This window comes from Bison bison, unplaced genomic scaffold (genome assembly GCF_000754665.1).
Source record: "Bison bison bison isolate TAMUID 2011002044 unplaced genomic scaffold, Bison_UMD1.0 scf7180017864471, whole genome shotgun sequence".
In the NCBI taxonomy this organism is placed as follows: Eukaryota; Metazoa; Chordata; class Mammalia; order Artiodactyla; family Bovidae; genus Bison; species Bison bison.
The window spans coordinates 30,824,090-30,836,168 of record NW_011495032.1 but is presented as its reverse complement, the minus strand read 5'-3'; the positions used below and the strand labels follow the sequence as shown (position 1 = coordinate 30,836,168).

The 12,079-nt window shown below is 38.2% G+C and overlaps 1 protein-coding gene across 8 annotated transcripts in view; it reads right to left on the bottom strand.

Moving 5' to 3' along the window:
- The window catches only part of PIKFYVE (phosphoinositide kinase, FYVE finger containing), an 81,971-nt gene that overhangs the window by 13,577 nt on the left and 56,315 nt on the right, over positions 1 to 12,079 (bottom strand). For all 8 annotated transcript variants that reach the window (XM_010861083.1, XM_010861080.1, XM_010861086.1 and 5 more), the window contains 8 exons: positions 10,645 to 10,758; positions 10,078 to 10,186; positions 9,821 to 9,975; positions 8,590 to 8,680; positions 5,875 to 5,935; positions 4,318 to 4,455; positions 3,384 to 3,504; positions 1,971 to 2,066 (listed from right to left, as the gene is read on the bottom strand). In XM_010861083.1, coding sequence (XP_010859385.1) covers positions 1,971 to 2,066; positions 3,384 to 3,504; positions 4,318 to 4,455; positions 5,875 to 5,935; positions 8,590 to 8,680; positions 9,821 to 9,975; positions 10,078 to 10,186; positions 10,645 to 10,758 — 885 coding nt within the window. The remainder of the gene's footprint in view (positions 1 to 1,970; positions 2,067 to 3,383; positions 3,505 to 4,317; positions 4,456 to 5,874; positions 5,936 to 8,589; positions 8,681 to 9,820; positions 9,976 to 10,077; positions 10,187 to 10,644; positions 10,759 to 12,079) is intronic.

Genomic DNA, 12,079 nt, shown 5'->3' with positions numbered 1-12,079 from the left:
TCCAGGACTGGTCTCCTTTAGGATGGACTGGTTGGGTCTCCTTGCAGTCCAAGGGACTCTCAAGAGTCTTCTCCAATACCACAGTTCAAAGGCATCAATTCTTCGGTGTTCAGCTTTCTTTATAGTCCAACTCTCACATTCATACATTACCAGTGGAAAAACCATAGCCTTGACTAGACAGACCTTTGTTGGCAAAGTAATGCCTCTCCTTTTTAATATCCTGTCTAGGTTGGTCATAACTTTACTTCCAAAGAGTAAGCGTCTTTTAATTTCATGGCTCAAATCACCATCTGCAGTGATTTTGGAGCCCAGAAAAATAAAGTCTGACACTGTTTCCACTGTTTCCCCATCTATTTCCCATGAAGTGATGGGACCAGATGCCATGATCTTCATTTTCTGAATGTTGAGCTTTAAGCCAACTTTGTCACTCTCCTCTTTCACTTTCATCAAGAGTCTCTTTAGTTCTTCTTCACTTTTTGCCATAAAGGTGGTGTCACCTGCATATCTGAGGTTATTGATATTTCTCCTGGCAATCCTGATTCTAGCTTGTGCATCCTCCAGCCCAGCGTTTCTCATGATGTACTCTGCATGTAAGTTAAATAAGCAGGGTGACAATATACAGCCTTGACGTATTCCTTTTCCTATTTGGAACCAGTCTGTTGTTTCACGTCCAGTTCTAATTGTTGCTTCCTGACCTGTATACATATTTCTCAAGAGGCAGGTCAGATGGTCTGGTATTCCCATCTCTTTCAGAATTTTCCACAGTTTATTGTGATCCACACAGTCAAAGGCTTTGGCATAGTCAATAAAACAGAAATAGATGTTTTTCTGGAACTCTCTTGCTTTTTCGATGATCCAGCAAATGTTGGCAATTTGATCTCTGGTTCTTCTGCCTTTTCTAAATATCTGGAAGTTCACGGTTCATGTATTGCTGAAGCCTGGCTTGGAGAATTTTAAGCATCACTTTACTAGTATTTGAGATGAGTGCAATTGGGCGGTAGTTTGAGCATTCTTTGGCATTGCCTTAGGGATTGGAATGAAAACTGACCTTTTCCAGTTGACTAACCAATAAAATGAGAAGCAAAAACTTCATGAACATCAAAAGGCAATGATAAAAAAATGTATCATATGGAATCTTCTAAAGGAAAAAACTCCTTATTGTCCAAATAGTAACTCTAAACTCTATAAATGCTGAAGTCTATAAATCTATCTTGTTTACCCCTTATACCCAGTACCTAGTATACCACACATTGCAACATTCAAATATTTGTTGAATAAATGGACAACTTGTAACCAATAATAAAAATAAAATTTTAATTTCAATGTCTTTCAATAGGGAAAAAAATTTTTATTAAACATCTTAGATTCTACTTAAACTAGGTACTATCACTGCCAAGACATCATTAATATTAAAAATCTTTGTTATTTTAGACACGATATATAAAAATTTCTAAACAGGGGCCCTTCTTTAAGACACATAATTGTGGCATGTAAATGAATTAAGGCCTAGGAACAGCATTACTCTAGGGAAACTTGACCTTCTATGTGTGGGAAGCAAGAAGGAAATAAATGAAAAACACAAAAAAGATATTCAGAGGATTAAAGGCAGCTATGTTCCAAGTATTATATCAATATATAAACCAAAGGAAAGGATACAATGGACACGTATTATAATATAGAGAATGGACAGAGGATATAAGAATTAGCAAATAACTTGCCTAGTTAACTTAATTATTAGAAGCTTGCTTAAGAATCATCCTGTTAATACTTGGGTAAACAGTACATTACCAGATACAAAAAGAATAAACTGTCGCACCCAAAGGATATATATTCTCTACTTATATTTACTACTTTACATTTACTTATATTTTGCTCTACTCTATGTAACAGAGCTCAACAATACAGCAATTAATAAATAAATTCACATAAAATATGAAAATACGAACACAGGTGAAAAAGCCCTATAATACCTGAGAGCAAAAGCAATGATGGAGCTGGGCTCCTTCTCACAGACTGCAATGGGCACTCGTTCATGTTCATACATTAAGTAGTGTTTATCTGGATCGCTGTTCAAAAACACGTAAATCAGAACCAAATTAGCAGAAAATCACATATACAACCCATTAGCACAATTACAAGTAAATCTCAGGACAATTTTAAGTTAACTAAATAATGCATAATTACATGAACATAATTAAGCCAAAATGTATGCAGAACTGGAACAAACAGCCAAGGAAAACAGATCAACAGAAAGTTTTTAAAGGCAACTGAAAATTATCAGAACTGTTTTTCAAATCAGAGGGTCCTGGAATCATCAAACAAAGTTTTCCACGTTGGCAAAATGTTGGGCCATATTTATCTCAAAAGGTATTTACAATGAATAGCAGAAGTTTAAGAGATTTTGTTCTACTGTAAGTTTGAAAGAAAAGTCTTTTGGAAACTGTGGAAATGTACCACTAGTCCAGCAGTAAATGACATAAACTATTCAAGTCTGAAGCAGAGAAAACAGAGGCCTTTTACACATTTATACCACAGAACACACAGCTCAAGACATGAGCTCCTGAGAGCAGGAATTTGCCTTACTGATCTTTCTCTACATCCTGAGGCACTAAAGCTGCCACTCTGTAAGTTTAAACATTAACTGAATAATTAAATACAGAAGTCAATTGAGAACAAAATCCATATTAACATACATCTGTTTCACAGGAGCAAGCATCATCAGCTGATAGCCAGACATGTCAACCAATGGAAGAAAAACCCTCACAGCCAGCCTACGTTTTTCCCCCACTATGAGAGAACCTTGTACACAAAAGATCACACAAAACCTTGCAAGGGCCATTGCAATTCATCACCACTGTTAGAAACACACCATGTCCCAGTAAAGTACTGGGTCAGTAATACCCTCATATACAATCAGCAATATGTTTTTATGATCATGAGATCAATTGTTGTTGTTATTCAATCACTAAGTCATGTTTGACTTTTTGCAACCCCATGAACTGCAGCATTCCAGGCTCCCCTGTCCTTTACTATCTCCTGGAGTTTGCTCAAACTCAAGTCCATTGAGTCAGTGATACTATCCAACCATGTCATCCTTTGTCATCCCCTTCCCCTCCTGCCCTCAATGGAGCAGTATATCTTTTAAAATGTATATATAGATACAAGCAATTCTTTATTAATCTATTTATCTACTGTTAATATATAAAGACTACATGTTCCACAAAGTAAATTATACAAAAAGACATCTCTTTTATGGTAATGGAGGATAATTTTGGATTGAGAAATACGTATATAAAGTTAATGGAGAGTATATCCATAGAGAAATCTTTAAAATGAAGTGAAAATAAAACCACCCAACAGCCACTGGCTTATATAATACTTACAAAGGAAATGGAATAGGGTTATAGCTATTTCCTGGAAGCAAATTTGCAAAGATGGCTTTCATGGTTGATTTTTCCTTCACCTGGCTGTCTGTAGATCCCAGCAAATGTCCATCAAATACATCTAGAATGAAAAATATTCTACTTATATATTAATATTCAGGAAGAGTAAAAGTATAAAGTGTCAACTATATTTCTTTTCCTTTTTGGAACACAGACATGGGCACACCGTAATTACCAATTATGGTGTAAAATTTTTGATCTAGGAATAATGACTATCTAACAGGAAGCAACCGTGAAGCATACACAGCTCTGACCCCAAGGGGCTTGTTTTTTTTTACATTTCAACATGTTTGAAGTTGAGATCATCCTGCACTCAACAGCCTCTTACCCTCAAGGGGCCAGGCAGTAGCCGTGGTGAAATTACTGGCCAAGCATGCATGAACTCAGTCCCAGCTGTTCCTGTTGCCACTTCAACTCAGTTATGAGCACTGTGGCTATTATATTTGAGCTTAATTGCAATTTAAAAGTTATGTTTAAAGTTTACACTATAATTAAGTAGTTGGTGCTTAAACAGAAAGCAAGGCAAGAGAGGGAAAAGGCATACATCTATTATTGGCGAAACAAATGTTTGTCGTTGGAGAAATGGTTGAAATTTTCTTTCTTTCTTATAAGGGAACAATCGTGTGCTTTATGAGACTTAAGAAAATATTAATAATATCCCCAGAAAGTAGATAAAGCTGAATAGCATTTTGTTACTGAGACAGTCACATGTCAAGCAGTGCAACTGAAGGGATATGGTAAAAAGCTACATCTAAAAGAGCACTTTCAACGGTACAAATTTTAAATCCCAAGGGATAAGAAAGCATTGTGCCCCAGTATTCAAGAGTGTTTGTCTTTACTGGATGAAGTACAGAAATAGTGACTTGACCTGTACCTTCAGAACTGCTGGCAGTATCGAGTTCTGGGGGCCCTCCCATGACCTGCTCAGGCACGCCTTCAGGAGAAGTAGGCAGCTGGAGATGGGGGGAAATGGTGGAGCTCTGACTGGACAGGGTGGCTAAGAAGCGGTCCTCTAAAGAAAAACACCGTGCAAATGAGTCACTTTAAAACATTATGTCCATTTCTACCTAATAACAATATTTTCAAAAGGCCAAAACCTTTTTCTACTTCATAAACCAAAGAATTTTAGCTTCTTAAATAAAGTTACATAGGTCATTTCACAAATGAATTTCAGAAATTTTAAAAATGGACACAAAAATCCAGACAGGTTATATGACGACCACAATCAGATCTTAGTGACAGCAGGATGACTGGCAACCAAGTCTAGTACCACCCCAATATTCTTTGCACCAGACCATAATGCCTGGGCTTCCCTAGTTGCTCAGCTGGTAAAGAATCTGCCTACAATGCAGGAGACCCCAGTTTGATTCCTGGGTTGGGAAGATTCACTGGAGAAGAGATAGGCTACACATTCTAGTATTCTTGGGCTTCCTTGATGGCTCAGCTGGTAAAGAATCTGCCTGCAATGCAGGCTACCTGGGTTCAATCCCTGGGTTGGGAAGATCCCCTGGAGAAGGGAATGGCTACATACTCCAGTCTTCTGGCCTGGAGAATTCCATGAAGTTTTTATTTCAGCCCATGGGGTCACAAAGAGTCAGACACGACTGAGTGACTTTCACTTCACAATGCCTACTTAAATATTTTGCTCATTCAATTTAATAAGGAATGAAATTATGACACTACTGAGGGGGAAAAAATTACGTTTATTCTCAAGGGGGAAATTCACTTAATTATAATAGAAAAATGCCAAGAATTCCAAGTTGAGTTTCTATTCTACCAAGATAGTCTAAGTAAATTTTCCTTCCAATTCCCTAGAGTGGCACCAAGTTATTCAATGAAATATCGATGAAAAACAGGCTTAAGTCAAGAAAAGATTTTAGCGATACAAAAATATCAACTAAGCTTTGTCTGATTTTTTTTTTCTACGAAACCAGGGACTTAACTGTAACACAATTAAGAGAGAAATTCAGTTTCATCTTTCTGTTCTTCCCCTAAAAAGTAGCCTTCTCTATTGATCATCTGGCTTTCCTGGTAGCTCAGCTGGTAAAGAATCTGCCTGCAATGCAGGACACCCCAGTTCAATTCCTGGGTTGGGAAGATCCACTGGAGAATGGATAGGCTACCCACTCCAGTATTCTGGCCTGGAGAATTCCATGGCCTGTATAGTCCATGGGGCTGCAAAGAGTCAGACACGACTGAGCAACTTTCACTCACTTCACTATTGATCATCTATTTCTCTATCCTAACTTAGGCAATGCATTTTACAATAATCTTAAACTGAGACTGCTTACAAATGTTTTACAGCAAGGAAAAAAATGTCTTTGACCGACTGCATCAGAAAAAATTCTCAAAATTTAGTGTTTAAACAACTTCTAGACTAAGAAACGTCTTTAAATTCAATGGCAGGTGATCACCAGACTCAAGGACTAACCTTTTTCTCCATTTGTAAGTCCTGGAGAAGCATTCCGTGGAGATGCATCCACTGCACTTATCTGTAGAGAAGGAAATATTCTGTTCTTAAGGAAATGTTGAAATCACACTAAAAAAAAATTTTAACTAAGTAAATCTTACACTTTCAACCTCTTAAGAATTATTGATATTGATTCATTTAAAAATAATAAACCCATTACATATTACTATAAACAATACATTTTAATTAAAAACAGATTTTTTTTTTAATTGGTAAAAAAGTGACATTGTTTTATGCTTTTACAAATATTTCAATGTCTAGAAGACATTAAAGTCTTCTTTTAATAGAAGACAGTTAAATTCCTCTCTACTTCTGCATTTAATCTGTTGAGCTATATTATGACTGAACTTATAAAGATGATCTAGGCTCACACAGTTATGCAGTTGAAAAAGGGAAATCTCTCAGAGCCCTTGAAAGGGTCGAGGACCTCCAGGGTCCTTGAACTACATTTTGAGAATTCTGTTCTACACAGTAGCTCACAGACCCATTAAAATATCCAGCAACTACTTATGATTATCCATTAAGCCCAGCAACCTTTATTATCCATTGGATTTTCTCAAGTCCCATAATCCATTGATAAAATATATATTTAAATGACTGTCAGCCCTGTGTATAATGTCGTTAAAAGTCATTTCTTACACTGCTACTTACAATGTCCTTTGATTTGCTCACCCTAGCAGTGACTGCCCTGGTCATCCTATATAAAATAACTCATCATCACCAACTCCCTTGGCATTACTCTCCATTTCTCGTTAATTTTTTCCTCACAGCTTTGTTTCCACTTGTTTTTTAAATGTTTATTGGTTCATCTGTTTATTGTCAGTCTCATAAACAAACGTTCCATGGGAACAGTAACTATGGCCTTCATCCACAAATGTGAACTTTTGTGTTCACGTTTGTGAACCCTGAAAGCCCTGCACTCAGAACAGTGTCTAAAAGCACTCAATAAGTATTTATCAGATGAATGAATATAAACACAAAGGCAGTGCTACAGATTTTCAAATCAACTTTCAATCTTTCAAAAAGAAAATCATCCATTAACTGACTTTGTATTTTCAATTCCATGTCTTACAGCACTAGCTTCGCAGTTTCATCAGTAGGCAAACAGAAAGGCCTCTAGCAGTGTGTGAGAGCCATTAACGGTCCCAGACTACTTGAAAATACTAATAAATCATCTTCATAATTCTTACTCTCACTCAAACTTTAAGGAAAAGTGATTCCTACACAGTTATTTATGAGACAGAAAGGAGAATTCATTGACACAGTGTTCCTAAACAATACAAAGATCTAAGGCACTTGGACCCATCATTCCATGAAAATACTCTGCTATAAGTACTATACACTTGTACAAAAAGAAACATTCCCTCAAAAGCCCTCATGGTATCAGAATATTAAGTCCTTAAAATATACTGACATTAATTCATCTGTTCATGGTTAGCACAGTGGCAGAATTTGGTGATGATACCAAAGAACTGCGCACCCTGAGACACACACACACACAGAGCACACATACCTTCAATCAAACATGAATCCAGATGCTGTCGTGAAAGGATTCTACCATGTATGTAAGATCACAAATCAGTTAGCCTTAAACTAGGGAAATTAAGCAGGTGGGCCTGACCTAATCACGCATCCTTTAAATCTGTGTCCAGAGGTTAGACACAGAAGAACTCAAGAGATCTAAAGCATGAGAAGGATTCAATCCACTGCTGTAGGCTCTGAAGATGAAATGGGCCACCTGCAAGGAATCAGGCAGCCTTGAGGAGTTAAGACTTGCCTCCAGTCAAATGCCAGCAACGAAAGGGGGACCTCAGTCCTATAACCACTAGAATTGAACTCTGCCAACAACCTAGATGAGCCTGGGAAAAGATCCTGAGCCTCAAATAATCACCCCATCCAAACCTTCATCTCAGCCGTGAGATCGAGCAAAGAACCCAGCCATATACTCTGCCAGAGTCCTGACACACTGTGAGATAACAGATTTATGTTTTAGGTCACTAAGTTTGGGGTAAGGTGTTATACAGCAAGAGAAAACTAATACAGTTAGGAAAGGTTAATTAAATCAACATATAGAACTATTAAATCAACATATAGAACTGGTGCGACCTCTTAAGAAAAACTTCCCACTAAGCACAAAGAACACCCAAAACTCATAGTAAAATAGAACTCTGTTATGCAGTCCACTGGGTCGCTAAGAGTCAGACACAACTGAGCGACTTCCCTTTCACTTTTCACTTTCATGCATTGGAGAAGGAAATGGCAACCCACTCCAGTGTTCTTGCCTGGAGAATCCCAGGGATGGGGGAGCCTCGTGGGCTGCCGTCTATGGGGTCGCACAGAGTCGGACACGACTGAAGCGACTTAGCAGCGGCAGCAGCATACACCCAGTGCGTCCACACCTTCTCCTTTACAGCACCTATTGCCTCTGTGATGCTATCCTCAATGATGCCAGTACACAGCAGCTTTTGATAAGTATTTCAAATAAATGAATTATAATGTATTTTATTTCAGGCAAAGATAAAAAAAATTAATCCAGGTCATACCAAGAAACCTGACTGCTTCAAAATTAAAAACGCTAACATTATCAATAAAGTATGTATTAAACTACCACTTCTAAGTGGTATAAGAGAAATTAATTCTATTTATCACAATGAAGGCCCCAATACAAAACATTACCTTGCTTTCTTCACCTTGTCTCAGTCTTCCAGGACTTGGAGGAACTGAAGGCCGCTTCCTACCCTTTTCTTGTTGGAAAAGGTCTTGCAGCCTACAATTAAAGAAAAAAATGAAAAGTGAAAAGAAGAACATAGTTTTCTTTCTAATATCCTGAATAATGCATACACATATTCTCCTTATAGCTTTGAAACCACAAAAATTAATTTTCCTATTTCAAATGCAATAGATTTTACAGCTATAATAACTAAGAGTAAGTTTTGTTTTATTTCTAATCAACTAATCAGTTGTTATTGATATGATTATGGTTAGAAAAGAATAGCAAGTTATAATGAGACACCAACAGACCAAGGCCCAAAGCCCAGCTCTGAAAATCAACAGCTATATCACTTGGGCAAATCCCTTAGTCTCGTAGAGCCACAGTTTCCTCTGTAAAATGAAAGCAGTATATACACATGTGGGACTCAACATCAAATAAAATAGTGCATGTCCATCTGGTGCCTTACTTAATGCCTAGCATCATCCAAGTGCTTAATAAATAAATGCCATACTAATCCAAGTGAACTTGTCAATATGCATTAAAAGAAAACATTTCCCCAAATAAATATTTAAATACAGGTATAACATACACAAAACAATCAGTTGAAACTCATGGCCTAACACCCAATAATTACTCTATGGTTTACTATTACAGATAAATTAGATTCAGTTAGCACACATACTGGAGAAGGCAATGGCACCCCACTCCAGTACTCTTGCCTGGAAAATCCCATGGATGGAGGAGCCTGGTGGGCTGCAGTCCATGGGGTCGCTACGAGTCGGACATGACTGAGCGACTTCACTTTCACTTTTATGCATTTGGAGAAGGAAATGGCAACCCACTCCAGTGTTCTTGCCTGGAGAATCCCAGGGACGGGGGAGCCCGGTGGGCTGCCGTCTATGGGGTCACACAGAGTCGGACACGACTGAAGTGACTTAGCAGCAGCAGCAGCAGCACACATACTATATTAGAAACAGCAACAAAGGTTATTCTCTTTTTTTTTTTTTTATCTTTGCAAACTGCACTTTAAAGGATGAAAGAAGTGGAGGGTGGTAGGAGCGATAAAAATAAAACGTCCTAAACTTGAGAGTAAAAGGCAACATCCACAACTAACAAGGATATTTAAATCAAAAACATCATGGCAGAGCACATTTTGCAATAATATGAAAGAAACACCTGACTGCAGAGTCACACCTGTTATTCCAAGCTTGCAGCACCTCACAGAGGCTTTGTTTCTTGGCGATGAGGGACTCGAAGACTGACTGCAGTTGCTGGGGGGTCTCCATGGAGGAAGACAGGAGCCGTGCCTGCATCTTCTCAGTCCAGCTCTTGAACTCACTTTCTTCCATCTAGGGGAACAAAAACCACTCCAGCAATCTGAGACGCACCCAAAAGGAACTTCTAACAAGTTCACAACTAACTTCTGGGTTTCTGTCAGAAAAATGAATTACCTCTTTTTGTGCAAAGATATCTTCCATTTTTTCCTCTCTTGATTTGCTAAATGTATCAGTTTTCAAAGACGCAAGTCTTTCATCCACAGCAAGATATACCTGTGAAACTCTTAACAAACATTAAACACTTTAGAAAAGTTAGAATCAAACTGTCTAATCTCACACAAGTAGAAAAAAGATGGGCAAAACCACTACAATATTGTAAAGTAATTAGCCTCCAATTAAAATAATTTTTTTTAAAAAGTAGAAAAAAGATATACACAGAACTTTACTAATATCTTATCTAATTAAGAATCACATATAATTTTGAAGAACAAAAAAGACCTGAAAGGATGTACATCAAAATTTAACAGTTGTTATGCTTGGGAGGGTCTGATTTCTTTTTTAATACTTTGGTGTATTGTCTACATTTTCCCATTTTTACATCAGACATATACAAAATACAATTAGGAAAATAGGTTATTTCTGTTTTCAAAGAAAGCTGACTGAACAAACAAGATATTTAAAGTAGTTCAGATTTCAGGCAGTACTAAACAAAAACAGATGATCAAAGAAAATGAAACTTACTTCTGAAAGAAGTCCTTCAGATCCTGAAGAAGGGACACTTTTAGTGGGACTTGACGTTTAATGAATATTTTGGGAAGTGGAACACACACTTCAAGAAGCCGAATGGGAGAATAACTGAGAGGAGAAAATACAAGTAATAGTAGAAAAGTGAAAAATATTTTAATATTTTGAGTAGAAGTGTATCATGACAGCCAACTAAGTCTTATGGGCATAAGAGATCTTAAAGTTTCTATAAAATGGCATTTGCAAACCAAAAATACTGAAGACCACTTTCAATCATTACCAATATCCTTCCCAGTTTTAAAAAGATTTTGTTCTGTGTTGTTTTTCCCCTGCATTGTGCTATCATCATTTATCTCCTGAGGCCACCCTCGTGTGCTTTAAAAACAAATGACTGGGATAGAAACCTTCAAGAAGAGAGAGGAACTCCTTCCTACAATTAGCTTGGACACAGGTATTCACTACCTTCTCAGCTTCCAAGGATTCTTCATGAGTTTCCTTTCCACTTGAAGTTCATGTTGTCTAGTAAACACTATATTCAACCTAGGCCCTAGGTTCATGGTTAATAGCTCTTGCTTGAAAAAGGATATAGGTTCAATTACAAACATTTTCTGAGGACTTATTATGTGTCAGATGCTGTTTTAGGTGCTGAGCAAGGGCCAAAATTCCTGCTCTCATGATTCAGGAACAACAAGACTTGGGCAATAAATAAAAATAAATACTTAAAACATACCTTATGCCAGAGAGTAGGTGCTACAGAGCAAAATAAAGGGCGAAAAAGAAGCAAGGAGTGCTAGGGGTGAGAGGGAGTCAGGGCAGGTGAAATCTGAACAAAGATCTGAAAAAAGTAAGGAAAAATAAGCAAATGTCTAGAAGCAGACAGCACAGAGATGGAAGAGCAATGAGAGGCTCCCAGGAAGGAGGTTACCTGGCATAACTGAGGCCCAGCCTGGAGGCCAGCGAGGCTGAAACACGGTGAGCAAGGGGAGAGGAGAAGGGGTGAGAAGCCTGAGTATGAGGGGCTTAGAGACCCATAAACGGACTCTGGCTTTCACTCAGGGTGAAACAGACACCGCTGGAGGCTCCAGAGCACAAGAGTGGCCTAAGCTGATTTTCATACAATAGGACCACTCTGACTGCTGTGCTGCAGGGCGAGGCTAAAGGGAAGCCGGTTGAGACTATTGCAATAATCTAGGGAAGGACGACAGAGTTTCAGCTCAGAAGGGGAGTGCTGAAGGTGGTGAGATATGTTCAGATTCTGGATATATATGGCTATGCTGGGTCTTTGCTGCTGTGCGTGGGCTTCTCACTGCAATAGCTTCCTTGTTGCAGAGCACATCTAGGGGGCAGGCCCAGCAGTTGTGGCCCAGGGGCTTAGTTGCTCCACAGCATGAGATCCTCCTGGACCAGAGATCAAACTCATGTCCCTTGTGTT